The 17,400-nt window shown below is 35.0% G+C and overlaps 1 protein-coding gene across 1 annotated transcript in view; it reads left to right on the forward strand.

The window, feature by feature from the left end:
- The window catches only part of VIRMA (vir like m6A methyltransferase associated), a 70,836-nt gene that overhangs the window by 40,327 nt on the left and 13,109 nt on the right, over positions 1-17,400 (forward strand). Inside the window, exons 11-17 of the mRNA XM_049854552.1 lie at positions 5,388-5,470; positions 7,528-7,621; positions 7,756-8,300; positions 8,798-9,033; positions 9,509-9,761; positions 11,441-11,658; positions 16,517-16,649. Coding sequence (XP_049710509.1) covers positions 5,388-5,470; positions 7,528-7,621; positions 7,756-8,300; positions 8,798-9,033; positions 9,509-9,761; positions 11,441-11,658; positions 16,517-16,649 — 1,562 coding nt within the window. The remainder of the gene's footprint in view (positions 1-5,387; positions 5,471-7,527; positions 7,622-7,755; positions 8,301-8,797; positions 9,034-9,508; positions 9,762-11,440; positions 11,659-16,516; positions 16,650-17,400) is intronic.

Consider the following 17,400-nt stretch of genomic DNA (forward strand, 5'->3'; position numbering starts at 1 on the left):
TTGGCTCCGCCTCCCTCTGTCTTTTCACTTTTTTAGTAAAGTCTTTTTATTTTTTGTTATACTTTAGGTGAAAGTTTACAGCTCAATTTGTCATTCAAAAATGTATACATTGTTTTGTGATATTAGTTACCTTGCCCAGAATGTGAGAACACACTCCCTCTTTTTACCCTGGGCCCCCTGTGTCCATTCAACCAGTTCCTGTCCTTTCCTGCTCTTTCATTCTCCTTTTGGACAGGAGCTGCCCATTTGGTCTCATATATCTTATTAAACTAAGAAGCACATTCCTCACGTGTGTAATTTTCTGTTTTATAAAACCAAAAAGACTAAATCGGTTGCCATCAAGTCAGTTCTGACTCATAGCGACCCTATAGGACAGAGTAGAACTGCGTCATTGAGTTTCCAAGGAGCTCCTGCATGATTGGAACTGCCGATCTTTTGGTTAGCAGCTTAACCACTGCGTCACCAGGATTTCCTTTTGTTTTATAGCCCTGTCTAATCCTTGTCTGAAGAGTAGCCTTCGGGAATGGCTTCAGTTCTGGGTTAACAGTGCTCCTGGGGGCCATAGTTTTGGGGGTTCCTCCAGTCTCTGTCAGACCATTTAGCCTGGCCTTTTTACGTGAATTTGAGTTCTGTTCTACATTTTTCTCCTGTTCTGTCTGGGACTCTCTGTTGTGTTCCCTGTCAGGGCAGTCATTGGCATGGTAGAGTCTTTTGATGAGCAAGTTTTTATTTTTATGAAGTCTCATTTATTTTGTCTTTTGCTGTTTGTGCTTTTGTTATTATATTAGATAATTCATTGTTGAAAATTAGGCCTGACAGTCTTGCCCCTGCTTGTTCTTCTAAGAATTTTATGGTTTTAGTTTGCACACTTAGGACCTGAATCCATTTTGAATTTATTATTTTTTCTTATTATACCTCATGTGCATTACGTGAAAGTTTACAGAGCACATTGGTTTCCCATTCGAGAGTTTGTACATAAAGTGTTTCGTGACCTTGGTTTCATTCCCCACAATGTGTCAGCATTCTCCCAGTTTCTGCCCTGGGTTCCTCATGATATTCTACTTGTTCTTACCTTTTCATCGTTACTTTTGAGCAGATACTGCCCTTTTGATCTTGTGTAATTGAGTCTGCTAAGGAGTACATTCGTCTCAGGTGTTATTATTTATCTTATGTGCTTATCTATTGTTTGGCTGTGAGGTTGTCTCCAGGAATGGCTTCAGTTCCAAGTCAGAAGGATGTCTTAGGGCCATAGTCTCAGGGATTCCTCCAGCCTCTGACAGACCAGCAAGTCTGGTCTTTTTTGTGAATTAGATTTTTTGTTCTATAATTTTCTCCCACTCTGTCTAGGACCCTTTGTTGTGATCCTAGTCAGAGCAGTTGGTAGTGGTAGCCGGGCACCATCTAGTTCTTCTGGTCTCTGGGTTGTGTAGGCTGTGGTTCATGTGGTCCATTATTCCTTTGGACTAATGGCTCCCTTGATTATTTGGTTCCTTTCACTCTTCTTTGCTCCAGATAGGAAGAGACCAATAGTTGTATCTTAGATGACGGCTCATGAACTTTTAAGACCCCAAGTGCTACTCACCAAAGTAGGATGCAGAATATTGTGTTTATGAAGTATGTTGTGCCAGTTGACATAGATGCCTGCAAGTCTGTGGTCCTTTGTTTTCGCCTAGGAATTTCATCCCATAAGGTGTTTGGTTATTTCTAAGAGGTTTCCCTGCCTTTACATCTTGTATGCTCTATATGAGCCACACCTGCAGACACGTATGTAGGAATATCCACCATCAAACCTGTAACTGCTGGTAGATATGTTCCTTTACATCCTCCCACAGCCAGTTGCGGTAGTTGCCCTTTATTCTTACGTTCCTCTTAGTGTCCTCTCTTGCCTTGACAATGTTGTGCTGACTTCCCCATATTATATATTGCCTTTTACTTCATCAACGTTAACTCATGTCTTCTATCTAATTGGTAATTTTCCCACTCTCTCTCTCCCATCCTTGGTAACCTTCAAAGAATGTTTTTCCTTTCTTTTTTTTTTTTTTTCCTGTTTGTAAATCTTTTGTTGTTACTTTATAATAGTGGTCACATACAGTATTTATACTGTTGTGTTTGACTTATTTCACCCAGCATAGTGTCCTCCAAACTAATTCATGTTGTGAGATGTTCATGGATTCATCATTATTCTTTATTGTTGTGTAGTATTCCATTGTGTGTTATGTACTACAGCTTATAAATCCGTTCATCTGTTGATGGGCACTTAGATTGTTTCCATCTTTTTGCTGTTGTGAATAATTTTGCAGTGAACATGGGTATGCATATGTCTATTTATGTTATGATTCATTTCTTTAGGGCGTATATGTAGGAGTGGGATTGCTAAATCATACGGTATTTCTATTTCTAGCTTTTTGAGGAAGCATCATACCATTTTCCATGGTTTGAATTTATTTTTGTGTATGGTGTGAGGCATGGATCCTGTTTCGTTTTTCTGCATGGAAAACCAATTTTTCTAGCACCATTTATTGAAGAGGCTCTTCTTTCCCCATCGAGTGGACTTAGCAGTCTTGTCAAAAGTCAGTTGACTATAGGTGTTTGGGTTATTTCTAGACTTTCAATTCTATTCCTTGGTCTGTGTGTCTATTGTTATACCAGTATACCAGGCTGTTTTGATTACTATAGCTGAATAGTAAGTTTTCAAATCAGAAACTGCAAGTCCTCCTACTTTGTTATTCTCTTTCAATATTGTTTTAACTATTTATATAGTATAAGGTTGAAGATTGGTTTTTCTATTCCTGTAACAAAGGCTATGAGAATTTTGAATGGGATTACATCGAATCTGTAGATTGCTTTGGGTAGTACTGACATCTTAACAATATTAAATCTTCCAAACTATGAACATAGAATATCTTTCCATTCATTTAAGTCTTCTTTAATCTCTTTTGGCAGTGTTTTATAGTATTCATTGTATGAGTCCTTTCTGCCCTTGGTTAGATTTATTCTTAGGTATTTTATTCTCTCCGATGTGGTTGTTAATGGAATTGTTTCCCTGATTTTCCCATCAGATTTCTCATTGCTGGTGTATTAAAACTCAACAGATATTTGTTTGTTCACCTTGTACCCTGCAACTTTGCTAAATTTCTCTATCGCTTCTAGAATTTTTCTTGTGGACTCTTTGGGATTTTCTATATATAGGGTCATATTACCCGTGAATAGAGATAATTTTACTTCTCTTCCAATCTGGATACCTGTTATTTATTTTTCTTGTCATATTGCTCTGGCTAGGCCTTCAAATACAGTATTGAATAGAAGTGATGAGAGTGGGCACCCTTGTCTTGTTCCCAGTTTCAAGGGGAAAGCTTTCAGTCTTTCTTCTTTAAGTATAATATTGGCTGTTGGCTTTTCATATATGTTCTGAATCATATTGAGGAATTTCCCTTCTATTTTAGTCTTCTTTAGGGTTTTCATCCAGAAGAGCAGTGTTAGATATTATCAAATGCTTTTTCTGCATACACAGAGATGATCATGTGGTTCTTTTCCTTTGTTCTATTGATGTGGTGTATCACGTTGATTGATTTTCTAATGTTGAACCATTCCTGCATTCCTAGAATAAATCCCACTTGGTCATGGTGTATGACTCTTTTAATATGCTGTTGGATTCTGTTCACTAGTATTTTGTTGAGGGTTTTTACATATATATTCGTAAGAGATACTGGCCTGTAGTTTCCTTTTCTTGTGGTACTTTTGTCTGGTTTGGGTATCAGAGTTATGTTTGTGTCATGGAATCAATTCAGGAGTTTTGTCGTGTTGTGATAATATACCTGTTAATGTTTTGTTTTTAATTTCTTAAAATTACCTTCTATGAAGATAGTTTATATGGCATTTATAATAAGATTTTTAGGAAATTGTTGAAAGTACTGTCTCTGGAAAGTCATGAAATTTGGTGTTTAGTTGAAGGTTCTAATCAAAATAGAAGAGGTGGTTGAAAGATAAAAAGTTCAGTTTGGGTATAGTTTTGCATGTGTGTTTGTGTTTTGCTACATATGTATTTTTAAGTACAACTTAGAAACCCATCTGTAGTTAATTAGCATACTTGTGCTGTCCTTAAAAGTGAAGAATAGCAAATTTGAACATTATTTTTTAAAATAAATAAATGTTTCTTGAATGAAGTTTGTGGCAAACCTTTTGTGGCCATCTTGAGACATTTAAGATATCTAATTAACAATATTTTATTATTATTTTACTTTCATTCCTGGCTTTGTGGCCTGTTGAGCAGAAAATTTGATAACATTGAGTAAATATTATAAAAATGCTTTAAAATAGCATATGGCCTCTTATTTTTAATTATAATTCGTATCTTTACTACCTCCATTAAAAGTTCGATAATAAACTTTCCGTACTGGAAATAGATTTTCCCTGAAGTATGTCTTTACAAAAGGAGGACATAAACAGTCTTTAAAGCTATTATTAGTGCTTTATCACTTCTTTTGGGTGATGGGTACACAGGTATTTGTTTTATTATTTATATTTTTCATTTGAGCTATATATCCTGCATATATGAAAGAGTACATTTAAAAATGCATAGGAAAAATACCAAAATGTGCAGAGCTGTAATCCTCATGGAGAATTATGGAACTAAGGACAGACATGACTACCATTTTCTATAAAATGTTCTGGGACTGGTACATCTTTTGCACATCAGATACTTTTCTAGAAACAGTTTTGTTGATAAAGTACAGGTGTTATGGCATAGTTTCTAGGAAAGTTTTGAGTTCAGTTGTGATAAATGGTATATTTGGGGATTTTCCCCTTTATTTCATTTGTATTCATTAGCAAAATTTGGTGTCATTATTTTGGAGTGATTGCAATTCATTTCAGTTTTATGAAAGCAAACTAGGAAATTGATAATTCAAAATTCACGTTAAGGGAAAAGACACCCAGCAAATGTCCCCCATGGACTCAGTTCCATTAGAAATGAATATATTTTGGGCATGCTTTCTGTTTGGGGTGGGAGGCAGGGATAGTTGAATAAACAATTGAATGAACAAATACAAAGAATTTTTAATCTTTACATGTTAGTTTATAAGCAGTTTTATAATTTTTTTAATGTACGTTAATATTACCAAAAATTAGTTTAAGTTTTTAAACATTAAAAGAAAGCAAATAACAAAGAGTGGTTACTTCTTATTTCTGAATCAGTATAGTAGGGCTATGTTTATATTTCATTATAAAACTTGTTGAAAGGATTAGATACAAGTTCATCCCTGTATGAAATTTAGATTATTGAAATCAGTACATATCTGATAATGTTTTTCTTTGAGAAAGAATACCTTTACTCTTTTATTATAAAAGCTTTTATTTTTAAATATTTTAAATTACTTTTTGTTTTTAAGAACTTGGCAAGTGGCTTGAACCTCTGAAAAACCTTAGATTTGAAATTAACTGCATACCAAACCTAATTGAGTATGTTAAACAGGTAAGTAAAATTTAAAAGTACCTGGATTTTATGAAATTGTATTTAGTTAGTATATAGTAGTATTGCATTAAATCACTTGTATAGATAGTATAGAAATTGTTAATCATCTACGAGACCTTGTGGGTACAGATTGCTATATGGATACAGATGGTTATGTGATTGTGTGTGTGCGTGAATACACATGTGCGTAACCCCGAGCTGGACTGCTTTTTGTCCTACCAGGTTTGTTCTATTTTTTTCCCTTAAATAAAAATATGACCAACTGTATTGATGATACCTACAAAAGTGTTTTGAAAGTTAAATCTTACGGTAATGTAACATTTTAGTTAAACTGTAATTAGTGAAGAAGGATTTCCCTCAAAACTGAATATAGGTGAAAATGAGTAGGATGAATTCCAGATGATTATAGTGTAGATGGTTCTGTTGGTTGTTAATTTGAGATGGTCAGTAATACTGTTGAAATAACTCTTAAAAGGTTAAAATCACTGCATTGTTAGTTTTGGAAGTTTTCTCTCTTTCTTTGATGCTCCTTAGTTGATCCAGTATGTAGCATAGGAAGAAGTGTTAAAGGAGCTCATAGATAGTAAAATGTTTTAAGTGAAAAGGGCATAATGAACCCTGGGAATTATCTCTTCCTTCATTTAGCAGATGTGCTATATGTATGCATGTATGTGTGTGAGTGTATGTAAACCCACCTTGGTCTTCAATTTGCGATGTATGTTCTTAACAGAATTCATGTGTAGTATCTAACCTATTGCTATTCTTATGCAGCAACAAAGTATTCTTTGGACTTACCTGCTTCCGATTTTTCTTCACTGATTTGTCTGTCCTCATCTCGCTTTATCCCAACTCTCTTAAGACTCTCTTTACTGCCTGTATTGCCTTATATCCTTCTGTGCTCCTTACTCTGCCTAAGACAACATCTTGAGTTCTTCTCATTTATATTCAGTCTGTCACTTAGCAGAAGTACAAGGAGTGTCCTGTAAATTTAGATGGTCAGTTATTCTGGGTAGTTATGCATGATTGTCAGCAGAATATACAAGATGTCTAATAAATATCAGGTGGCTCGAGTAAAAGTATTTAACCAGTAAGAAAATTAATCCTAGAAATTTGAATTACATGTTGTTATTAAAAGAAAATTCATTTTTATGTATATCTTTATCCCATTAATTGTGATTATTATAAGTGGCTCTTGTTCCAACATATACTAAAAACATTTGATCCAACATTGAAGTTTCACCCTCGGCTTCGTGTTGTCTTAGGTGTCTAATTTGGAGTGGAATTATTGAAAAGCAGCAAGGAAAAAATTAGAGGAAAGGCTAATCTAATGTGCGAAATATATGAGGGACAGGAATTTTGTTATCTTCAAGTTTTTCTCCTGAAGCTTAGAAGCTGGAATAGTGATATTTTTGAATGTTAAATCTTCCAGCGTGCAAGTTCTTTAACCATCTGTATGTTGCTCTGTGAAAGCTACAAACACAAAGTAAATTAAACATAACTTTGTTGTTAGGAGATATAGCATAGGCATGTACTAAGGACATAGGCAACTATATATATTTTTTCCCTCTAATCTTGCCCCAACTGGTCATCATAACTAGACTCCCGTGGTATCTGACTTTTTTAAAAACAGAGGCTATATAATCCTAAAATATTCCCTTTTGCTTCCTCAGTTTTGGAAGTAGTTCAGTGCCGCAGGACTTTGTAAAAACAGTCATCGCTTCACTTTGGGGAGAGAGGATGTGCAGAAAGATTATACAGAAAGGAACTGTTTTAAACTCTTAATACAGAGAGTCTTATATATTTCTGTATGTTCTTTTTAGTACAGTTCTTTTTGTTCATATAATATCACAAAAGCATGGTACAACTTATGGTAAATTTATAAACTTCTTTAGCTAGAGTCTTATTAATGTTATAAATTTACTTAATAAATTTGAAATGTTGCAATGTACTTAACTTGAAGTTAAGTACATATTTTTAACTAAAACCTTGTCTGGAATTTTCTCTTGATTTGCTACATACCAAAAAATTAAATTTTCTGTTTATTTTTATTTTTAAAGAATATTGATAACTTGATGACCCCAGAAGGAGTTGGTCTTACCACTGCACTACGTGTTCTCTGTAATGTGGCATGCCCACCACCTCCTGTTGAAGGTAATATGGCTACCTTCGATTATTCTTTAAGGCTAATATAAATAAATACAGTTTATTCAATAAAATATCCAAAAATCATAACCAATTATTTAACGTATAAGTAATTCGTTTTATTTTCCTTTTTCTATATAAAGGTCAGCAGAAAGACCTGAAATGGAATCTTGCTGTAATTCAGCTTTTTTCTGCTGAAGGAATGGACACCTTTATTCGGGTTCTGCAAAAATTGAACAGTATTCTGACTCAGCCGTGGAGGCTCCATGTCAACATGGGGACTACTCTTCACAGAGTTACTACTATTTCAATGGCTCGCTGCACACTCACTCTTCTTAAAACTATGTTAACGGAACTCCTGAGAGGTGGATCCTTTGAGTTTAAGGACATGCGTGTTCCCTCAGCACTTGTTACTTTACACATGCTCCTGTGCTCTATCCCCCTCTCAGGTCGTTTGGATAGTGATGAACAGAAAATTCAGAATGATATCATTGATATCTTACTGACTTTTACACAAGGAGTTAATGAAAAACTCACAATCTCAGAAGAGACTCTGGCCAATAATACTTGGTCTTTAATGTTAAAAGAAGTTCTTTCTTCAATCTTGAAGGTTCCTGAAGGATTTTTTTCTGGACTTATACTCCTTTCAGAGCTGCTGCCTCTTCCATTGCCCATGCAAACAACTCAGGTATCACTTCCGTATAACATGCATCTTATAAATGACTGCGGTAACATTAAAAAAGCCCATGGCTTTGTTAAAAAACCAAACAAAACCCCTTTTTCCTCCCCTCCAAAAAGACATAAAATAACTCAATGAGGGTGAGATAAAACTGAAGGAAGTTGGTCATTGAGGAAACACAGGGGTAACAATTTAAATAAATTTTTGTTAACGTTTTATTCTGTTGTGTATACTTGTACTTTTATTTTTCTGTTATTTTTAAATCTTTTTTTCATGTGTTAGAATTTGCATCACCAATGGACTGTGCTCTACTGACTGCTAATCTAAGAACAATAAGATTTTTTTAGACTGATTGAAGTCAAGCAAATGTCTAATTGTATAATAGAAAATTGTTTTTTGAGCATGCAGTAAAGATGTTCTTTTCATAACAGTTCTTCCTGAACAGTTTTTGTGACTATAAATAAATATAAAAATCTTTGTACACACACATTATACTTTTTTAACAGGTTATTGAGCCACATGATATATCAGTGGCCCTCAACACTCGAAAATTGTGGAGCATGCACCTTCATGTTCAAGCAAAGTTGCTCCAAGAAATAGTTCGCTCTTTCTCTGGCACAACCTGCCAGCCCATTCAACATATGTTACGGCGTATTTGTGTTCAATTGTGTGACCTTGCCTCACCAACTGCACTTCTGATTATGAGAACTGTGTTGGATTTGATTGTAGAAGACTTGCAAAGGTATTTTCATTTTACATTAAAAAAAAAATTTCCCCAAAGTTACTCTTGTCACAGATATATTTTTTCCACTTAAAATTTGGAGACCAGGGTTTAGATGCCCAGGATACAAACATACATACACACACACGGACACACACGATACACACAGACGTGCATGTATATATGTGTGTATATCTATACATAGTTGTTAATTGGAAAAACTTATGTCATCATTTTACTTATAAAATTCCTTGAAGGTCTTGATTTTGGGTGTTTGAAAAAGTGAGCTATAAAGAAGTACTCTTGATTTAAGAAAATATATTATTGAAAACCTGAATTTACAAAATTTTATAATAATTGTAAAATTCCAAGGAAGTTGGCCTTATATCCAAGGAATGAAATGTTTTATACAATTTTGTATAAGATGATAAGTATTAGTTGAATAGTGCCTTAAAATCAAGGACTTTGTTTACTAAATGTATTGATTTTATTTCAGCACTTCAGAAGATAAAGAAAAACAGTATTCTAGCCAAACCGCCAGGTTGCTTGCTCTTCTTGATGCTCTGGCTTCACACAAAGCTTGTAAATTAGCTATTTTGCATCTAATTAATGGAACTATTAAAGGTGATGAAAGATATGCAGAGATATTTCAAGACCTGTTAGCTTTGGTGCGGTCTCCTGGAGATAGTGTTATTCGCCAACAGTGTGTTGAATATATCACATCCATTTTGCAGTCTCTCTGTGATCAGGTATTTATAGTTATTTTATAAATTCTGTCTGCCTTAAAGCTTCTCTTGACATCAACCTTGGCTGTGACTAAAGAGCTCTCACCTTTGTTTTATTATACCTGCTGTTTAGGGACAAATTTGACTAGTTAACCAGCAATAAAATGGTTTAGCTGTTATTGTTGTGTAGCTTTCTTTGGGTTTGTACTTCACAGGTTTCTCTGAGAGCTCTTTCCTTTTTCTTTATAAGATTGTGTCCTCTGGTAATTGCTTTATTGCCACTGTTTCTGTATTCTTTGGGATTGGTTATGTCTAATATGTTCATTTTCCTTCCAGTTACAAACCGAATCATTCTTGAATTTTGTAACATTGTGATTGGTTGAATTAATATTGTGTTCTCTTGTAATGACAGCTTTTAAAGGTATCCCAGGTTACTACAATTTTAGTATGTTTCAGACTACTGTGCTTACAGATGTTTACTAAAAGAAGTAGTATTTTTTCCTGCTGTCTGTATTATTGATTTCCAGTTTATAGTTCTGTGAGTCAGTGAGAATTGTTTTAACTTTTAAAGTCCATTGTGATTGATATCCTTGGAGAAGATTTCTGTAAAATGCACCTGTGTTTTGGTCATGAAATGTGATTTTTTTTTGCCCCCAGGCAGAATATTTTTAATAGTATCCCAGATTGGAAGACTATCTTTTTCTAGTTTAACAAAAATCTAGTTTGATTACATTTAAGATTAAAATCAAGAAGAAACATTTTTGGTGTGATTTTTTTGTTGTTGTTGTTCCACAAAAAGGTGGCCTGGTAGAAAATAATTTTGGAATGGAAGTATTTTAAGTTCTTTATACCTCGAAGTGTCTGTTTGACTGGTGTTGGTCATATTATAACCCATGTCAAGTTGCATGACTACACAGAATAGCACTGTATAGCATCCTAGCTGCCCTGATCCCATAAACCTCATGTACAGCCTCATCTTGTTATATTTCCCTCCTGATTCAAGCTTTATTTTGACTTTTTAAACCAAGTTGAATGCTGGTATGCAGTATGTTGAAGTGTTTAAAGGTGATGGAACATGCCGAAAAATATTCCTTGTAAAATCTAATTTACTCACTTCTGTGAAAAAAGTGGTAGGGGTACAGTTACCGTTAGCTAAACCTGTTTGACATCGAAAAACTTGGATTTTAAAAGTATATAAAACTTAGAGGAAAATAATTGGAAAACTGTGCTTAAATGTTTAGTTGCTCTATCCCTTTTTGTGACATTTTAAATCCCAACATAGATATGTTTATTAACATTTATTTTTCTGAATGATTTCTCATAAATTTTAAAAACATACAAATTCATGAATAATATATTGATTTTAAATAGCACCAAAATACATCACTTTTTTTAGTTAACTGTTTGAAAATAGAAACTGTACTTAGTGTAATAGAGAGGGGAAAATTTTTCAAAAGATGCTTTTAAAAACATTATAAAATATTTATTCCTTTAGGTGTGTATCCTGGTGTTAGAAAAGGGCAAAACAACTCCTTTTGTTCTTAATGTGTTTGAGTATATGTTTGGGGTGGTGAGGTAAAAATAATATTTTAATGAAATAATTACAAGTATAATTGTTTTGTATTATATAAAAATGGTAAGTAGTAGAGACGATCATTTAAAAAAAAAATTTTTTTTTTCATGCCCCCTCCGCCGCCCCACAGGACATTGCACTTATTTTGCCAAGCTCTTCTGAAGGTTCAATTTCTGAACTGGAGCAGCTTTCCAATTCTCTACCAAACAAGGAATTGATGGCCTCAATCTGTGACTGTCTACTGGCCACGCTAGCTAACCCTGAGAGCAGCTACAGCTGTCTACTGACATGTGTCAGAACAATGATGTTTCTTGCAGAGCATGATTATGGATTGTTCCATTTAAAAAGGTAAAACTTTGTCTAATTTAATATAATCAGGTTTGAGTTTTCAATCTGCTACTTTCCCAAATTTAATTAATTCATACCTGTCATAGAAGGTTGAAGGTTTGCTCTCTGTTATGTGGAGAAATAATTGTGTTTATGTGAAAGGTTCATTAGCGTGAAATATCATGCTCATAATAGAATCTTTGGGATTGGAAATGTGATTTGAATAGGTATCCCCTTATTTATTTTTTTTAAATATTATATTTTAGGTGAAAGTTTACACAGCAGATTAGGTTCCTGTTCAACAATTTTTATACAAATCGTTCTGTGACATTGGTTACAATTTTCAGAACATGTTAACATTCTTGTAATTGCCATTCTGTTTGTTCTTTTTCCATTGATCTAGCTTCCCAGCCCCTTCTTGCCTTCTCATCTTTGCTTTTGGATAAATGTTAACCGTTCGGTCTCATATAGTTGATTCTTTAAGGGAGCACATTACTCATGGATGATGCTGTTTATTTTATAAGCCAATCTATTGTTTGGCTGAAAGGTGACCTCTGGGAGTCACCTCTTAGGGTGATAGTCTTGGAGGTTCCTTTAGTCTCTATTGGTCCAGGAAGTTTGGCCTTTTTTAGAAATATGAATTTCAGTCTACATTTTTCTCCCGATTCTACCTGGGACCCTCTGTTGTATCCCTGGTCAGAACAGTTGGTAGTGGTAGCTGGGTACCATCTAGTTCTTCTGGTCTCAGGCTATAAGAGGCTGTGGTTTGTGTGGGTTATTAGTGCTGTGGACTAGTTTCTTCATTGAGTCTTTGCTTTCCTTTGTTCCCTTTTGCTCCAGATGCATAGAGACCAATAGTTGTATCTTAGGTAGCTGCTCACAAGCTTTTAATACCCCAGACCATACTCAACAAACCAGGATGTAGAACATTATTTTTATGGATTGTGTTATGCTGATTGACTGAGTTGTCGCACGAGACTATGGTCCTAAGCCTTTTAACCCAGTAAACCAATCCTGCAGGGTGTTTGGCTATATCTAGGAAGTCTCCATAACTGTGCCCCCATACCTAGCTTACTCTTAAATTAACCTCTTACATAGCTATAGAACATTTATTAAGACTAAGAGATTAACTTTGGTATAATATTGTGAATTAAAATACAGAACTTATTTGGATTTCACCAGTCTTTTATTAATGTCCAGGATCCAAGCTAGAATCCTACCTTGTATTTCATTGTTCTGTACCCTTTGTCTTCTCTTTCTGTGTCTTTCATGACCTTGGCATTTTTGGAGAGTAGTCAAAAAACTGATACTTTTTCATTAGTTATTTTGTAAAATGTTCCTCAATTTAGGTTTACCTGATGTTTTCTCATTACTAGATTGAGGTTATGCTTTATTGGGAAGGACATCACAGAGGCATATTTTCCCTTCTCAGTGCATCATAACAGAAAATACAGTTACTGATGATAATAATCTTGATCACTTGACTGAGGTGCTGTCTGCCAGTATTCTGCGCTATAAACTTACTATTTTTCCCTTCTTAATTACTAATTAAATAGTATTTTGGAGGATATGCTTTGAGACTATACAAGTACTCTATTTCTGCTTAACACTTTCTTCCACTAATTTTACTATCCATCAGTGGATCTTGCATATGACAGTTGCTACTGTGGTGGTCTAATGGTGATTTCCTGTTTCCCTTATTCCTTTTACATGTATCAGTTATCCTTCTGTAGGAAGGAGTTTTCTCGTCTCTCCCGGATGGACTCAATGGACGTTAATTTTTTTTCTTTGTATAATAATCCAATACTATTGTTACTGTATCCTTGCTCAACTTGTTTCAGCTTTGACCACTACAGATCTTTCAGGTTGGCTTCTTTCTTTGTAACTGTATTCTCCAGCAATGAGAAATCTGGCTCTCATTATCTGTAATACATTTACTTGTTTATTTTAACTCTGATATACAAATGAAGTAGTTTCTAATACTCAGCTCTTTTTGTCTTTAGCCTTACTGTATCCAGTCGAAACACTTTTCCAAAGTTACTTAGGTCACCTCTTTTCTTCTCTGTCTCCTTCAGTGTGGTTATCTGATTCATTTGTAGTATAGTTATATTCGTCTTAGTCTGCATCCTGTCTTTTATCCCTCATCTTGATTGATTTTTGTTTTTAATCTACATCTAGTGAAATTCATGATTTAGCATGTATAGTTCTATGGATTTTAACAAATGCATAGTCATGTATTTATTACCATAGTTCCATACAGGACAGTTTCATTGCCCCCAAATTTCCCTTGTGGTAGCCAGCCCCTAGCAACCACTGATCTATTTTCCTCCATATAGTTTTGCCTTTTTCAGAATGTCATCTGAGTGAAATAATATAATATGTAGTCTTTTGGGTGTGGCTTCTTTCATTTAACAAAACGCATTTAAGATTCATCTGTGTTGTTGCATGAATCAATAATTTGTTCTATTGGTTAGTAATATTCAGCAGTCTGGTTGTTTCTAATTTTTGGTGATTATAAATAAAGCTACTGGAAAAAATTGCAAACAGGTTTTTGTGTGAATCCCAGTTTTCATTTCTTTTGGTTAGATATCTGGATTATATGGTAGGTGTATATTTAGCCTTTTAAGAAATTGCCAAACTGAGTTCCAGAGTGGCTATACTATTTTGCATCCTCACCAGCAATCTGTTAGAGTTCCAACTCGTCCTTATCCTCACCAGCACTTGCTATGGCCAGTTTTTTTTCTTTTTAATTTTAGACATTCTAATAGGTGTGTAGTAGGTCCCAGCTTTGATAGATCATGGAACTAAGGCTCACTTGCTTAAGGTTATACATATTAAAAAAAAAAAAAACCCAAACCTGTTGCTGTTGAGTCAATTCCGACTTGTAGCAACACTATAGGACAGACTAGAACTGCTCCAGAGGGTCTCCAAGGACCAGCTGGTGGATTTGAACTGCTGACCTTTTGGTTAGCAGCCAAGCTCTTAACCACTGCATCGCCAGGGCTCCAGGGTTATACATAAAACCCACCACTGTCCAGTTGATTCCAACTCATAGCAACCCCATAGGGCTTCCAAGGCTGTAAACCTCTATGGAAACAGACTGCCACATCTTGCTCCTGTGGAGCTAATGGTGGTTTTGAATTGCCGACCTTTTGGCTAGCAGTCAGTTGCTTTAAACTCTGTGCCATCAGGGCTCCTTAATATACATAACCCCATAACCCATTGCCTTCGAGTCGATTTCAACTCATAACAGCCATATAGGACAGAGTAGAACTGCCCCATAAGGTTTCTGAGGTGCACCTGATGGATTTGAACTGAAGACCTTTTGGTTAGCAGCTGTAGCTCTTAACCGCTAGTCACCAGGGTTTCCTAAAATATGCATAGTGATCAGTAATTGGTATAGTTCCATGCTTTTGAGCCCAAGCTTTTTCCATTAACCATATTATCTTAGTGTTTAATCTTATTCCTGTTGATTATGTCTTGTCCATTTCATCATGGTATAAAGCTCTCAAGACAGGAATCTTTGTTTTGTATTGGTTTATCAAAGTCTTCTATGATGGCATGTCAGAATCTAAGAGCATTTTCCAAATCCAAGCACTGCATGTTTAGTATTAATGTCATATTTTCAGTTTTGGTTAATTGTGTTATAGCTACTAGATGTAATAGAATATTAGGATTGTTTGCCTTTAAAATTCTGTTTTGATCAACTAAGAACTGTATAAATGTATGAGTATTTTTAGCAGGTCCCTGCATGGTGCAAATGGTTAAGCACAGGACTACTGGCTGAAAGTTTGTCATTTCAAACTCACCAGGATGCATCTTGGAAGACAGCCCTGGCAATCTGCTTCCAAAAGGTCACAGCCTTGAAACCCTATGGGGCAGTTCTACTCTGTGCCCATGGGATCATCATGAGTTGGAATTGACTCAAAGGCAGCTAACAATAACAACATATGTTATTATAGGTCCCTGGGTGGTGCAAATGGTTTGCGCTTGACTACTAACCTAAAGATTGGTGGTTTGAACCCACCCAGCAACACAGCAGCCTGGCGATGTGCTTCTGTAAAGATTACAACCAAGAAAACCCTATGGAGCAGTTCTACTCTGTAGTACTTGGGGTTGCCATGAGTCGGAATCAACCCAGTGCCAGTGGGTTTTCTTTTGGTTTATATATTGTCATAGTTTTAGATAGATATCATGATTGCCTGTTATGCTGAAGTTTCTCTATATTAGGTGTTGGCGAACTATGGTGCGTGGGCCAAATCCAGCCTGTGCCTGCCAATTTTTGCAAACAAACTTTTATTGGAACACATTTGTTTACATATTATCTTTTGGCCCTTTTCCCACTATCAAAACAGAGTTGAGTAGCTGTTACTGAGACCATATGGCTCGTAAAACATAAGATATTTACTATCTGGGTGTTTATAGAAAAAGTTTGCAGCCCCCTGCCCTATACCCTTCTGTCAGATTACAGAAGCAGATAAAAATAGTCGTTCTTTATACTTATTATATAAGCTAGGCTTTCTAGGCAGACTTCTGAGAGAGCTGTAACCTGCTCATGTTAAAGACATCCTTAGATTACAAAAAGTTTGAAAGTAGGGGACCTTCAAGTTTCTTGTACTATTTTATACCTTTATTATTTGAGGGAAGCTTTTTTCTTCAAGAGCTTGAGGCTTAGCTTTAGAAGGAAGTGTTAACTGTAGTTACTGCTTTATAATGGGTTTGTGTACACATGTACAGTGAAGTACTTTTAAAATTTAAAATATTTTTTGTATTGTTTGAAATAGTAGACTAAATTTTATTCTGTCTGAACTGAGATAATTCATTACTCATACTAGTTTTATACACTCATGTTAAGGCGCTATCTCCTATTTAATTACAGTTCTTTAAGGAAAAACAGTAGCGCTCTGCATAGTTTACTGAAACGAGTGGTCAGCACATTTAGTAAGGACACAGGAGAACTTGCATCTTCGTTCTTGGAGTTTATGAGACAAATTCTAAACTCTGACACGATGGTAAGTGTTTATATGTATTTGGCGTTTCTTAAATTTATAAGCTTTTATGATAGGTTAAAAAATCACTTTGGTTCAGAGATATGTTGGGACTTAGACTAGTGGTTTTTTCTGTACTCTTACCTTCATAGTAAATATGGGTTTTCAATTTATAAAAAAAAAAAGATAGCTGTGTAAGAGAGAAATTTTTATACTCTTTAGTGTATTAGTCATCATTAGTTTGTGAATACCCTATGAGTTTGAAATTTAAATACAGAGAGATACTACCTATAGTGCCTTAATTTTTTCAAATAATTCCTGGCATTAAATTACTTCATAAGGGTAACTCAGAATAGTCAAGTTTTGTTAGTCTCTTAATCAAATATTTATGTAGTGTCACTTAGTTGAGCATTTGCTGATTGTGTTTCCGATGTGATTTCGGAGTGACAGTAAAGTTATTATACTAGAGTATTTTGGATCCACCATAGATATCAATTGAAGAGTATTTCCTCAGCTCTAAAACCTTATTGTTAAAATCTGATTAAGAACTTCTCTCATTAGTGTTTTCTGAAATCATAGTATATTGTGGACATAATTCCAAAAGCCATTAACAGGCCTGCTTTTAAAACAGTACTTGTGGTCAGATAAGTTTGGAAATGCTTTCCCTAATGGAGCCTGACCACGCACATTAGTATATTGAAAGCTCTAAGAAAGTCTGGAGTAAATAGAAACTTGTTTTGTTGCAATCTAACCCAACCTTGCCCTAGTGTGTTGC

The sequence above is a fragment of the Elephas maximus genome, chromosome 15 (genome assembly GCF_024166365.1).
Source record: "Elephas maximus indicus isolate mEleMax1 chromosome 15, mEleMax1 primary haplotype, whole genome shotgun sequence".
NCBI classification, from domain to species: domain Eukaryota; kingdom Metazoa; phylum Chordata; class Mammalia; order Proboscidea; family Elephantidae; genus Elephas; species Elephas maximus.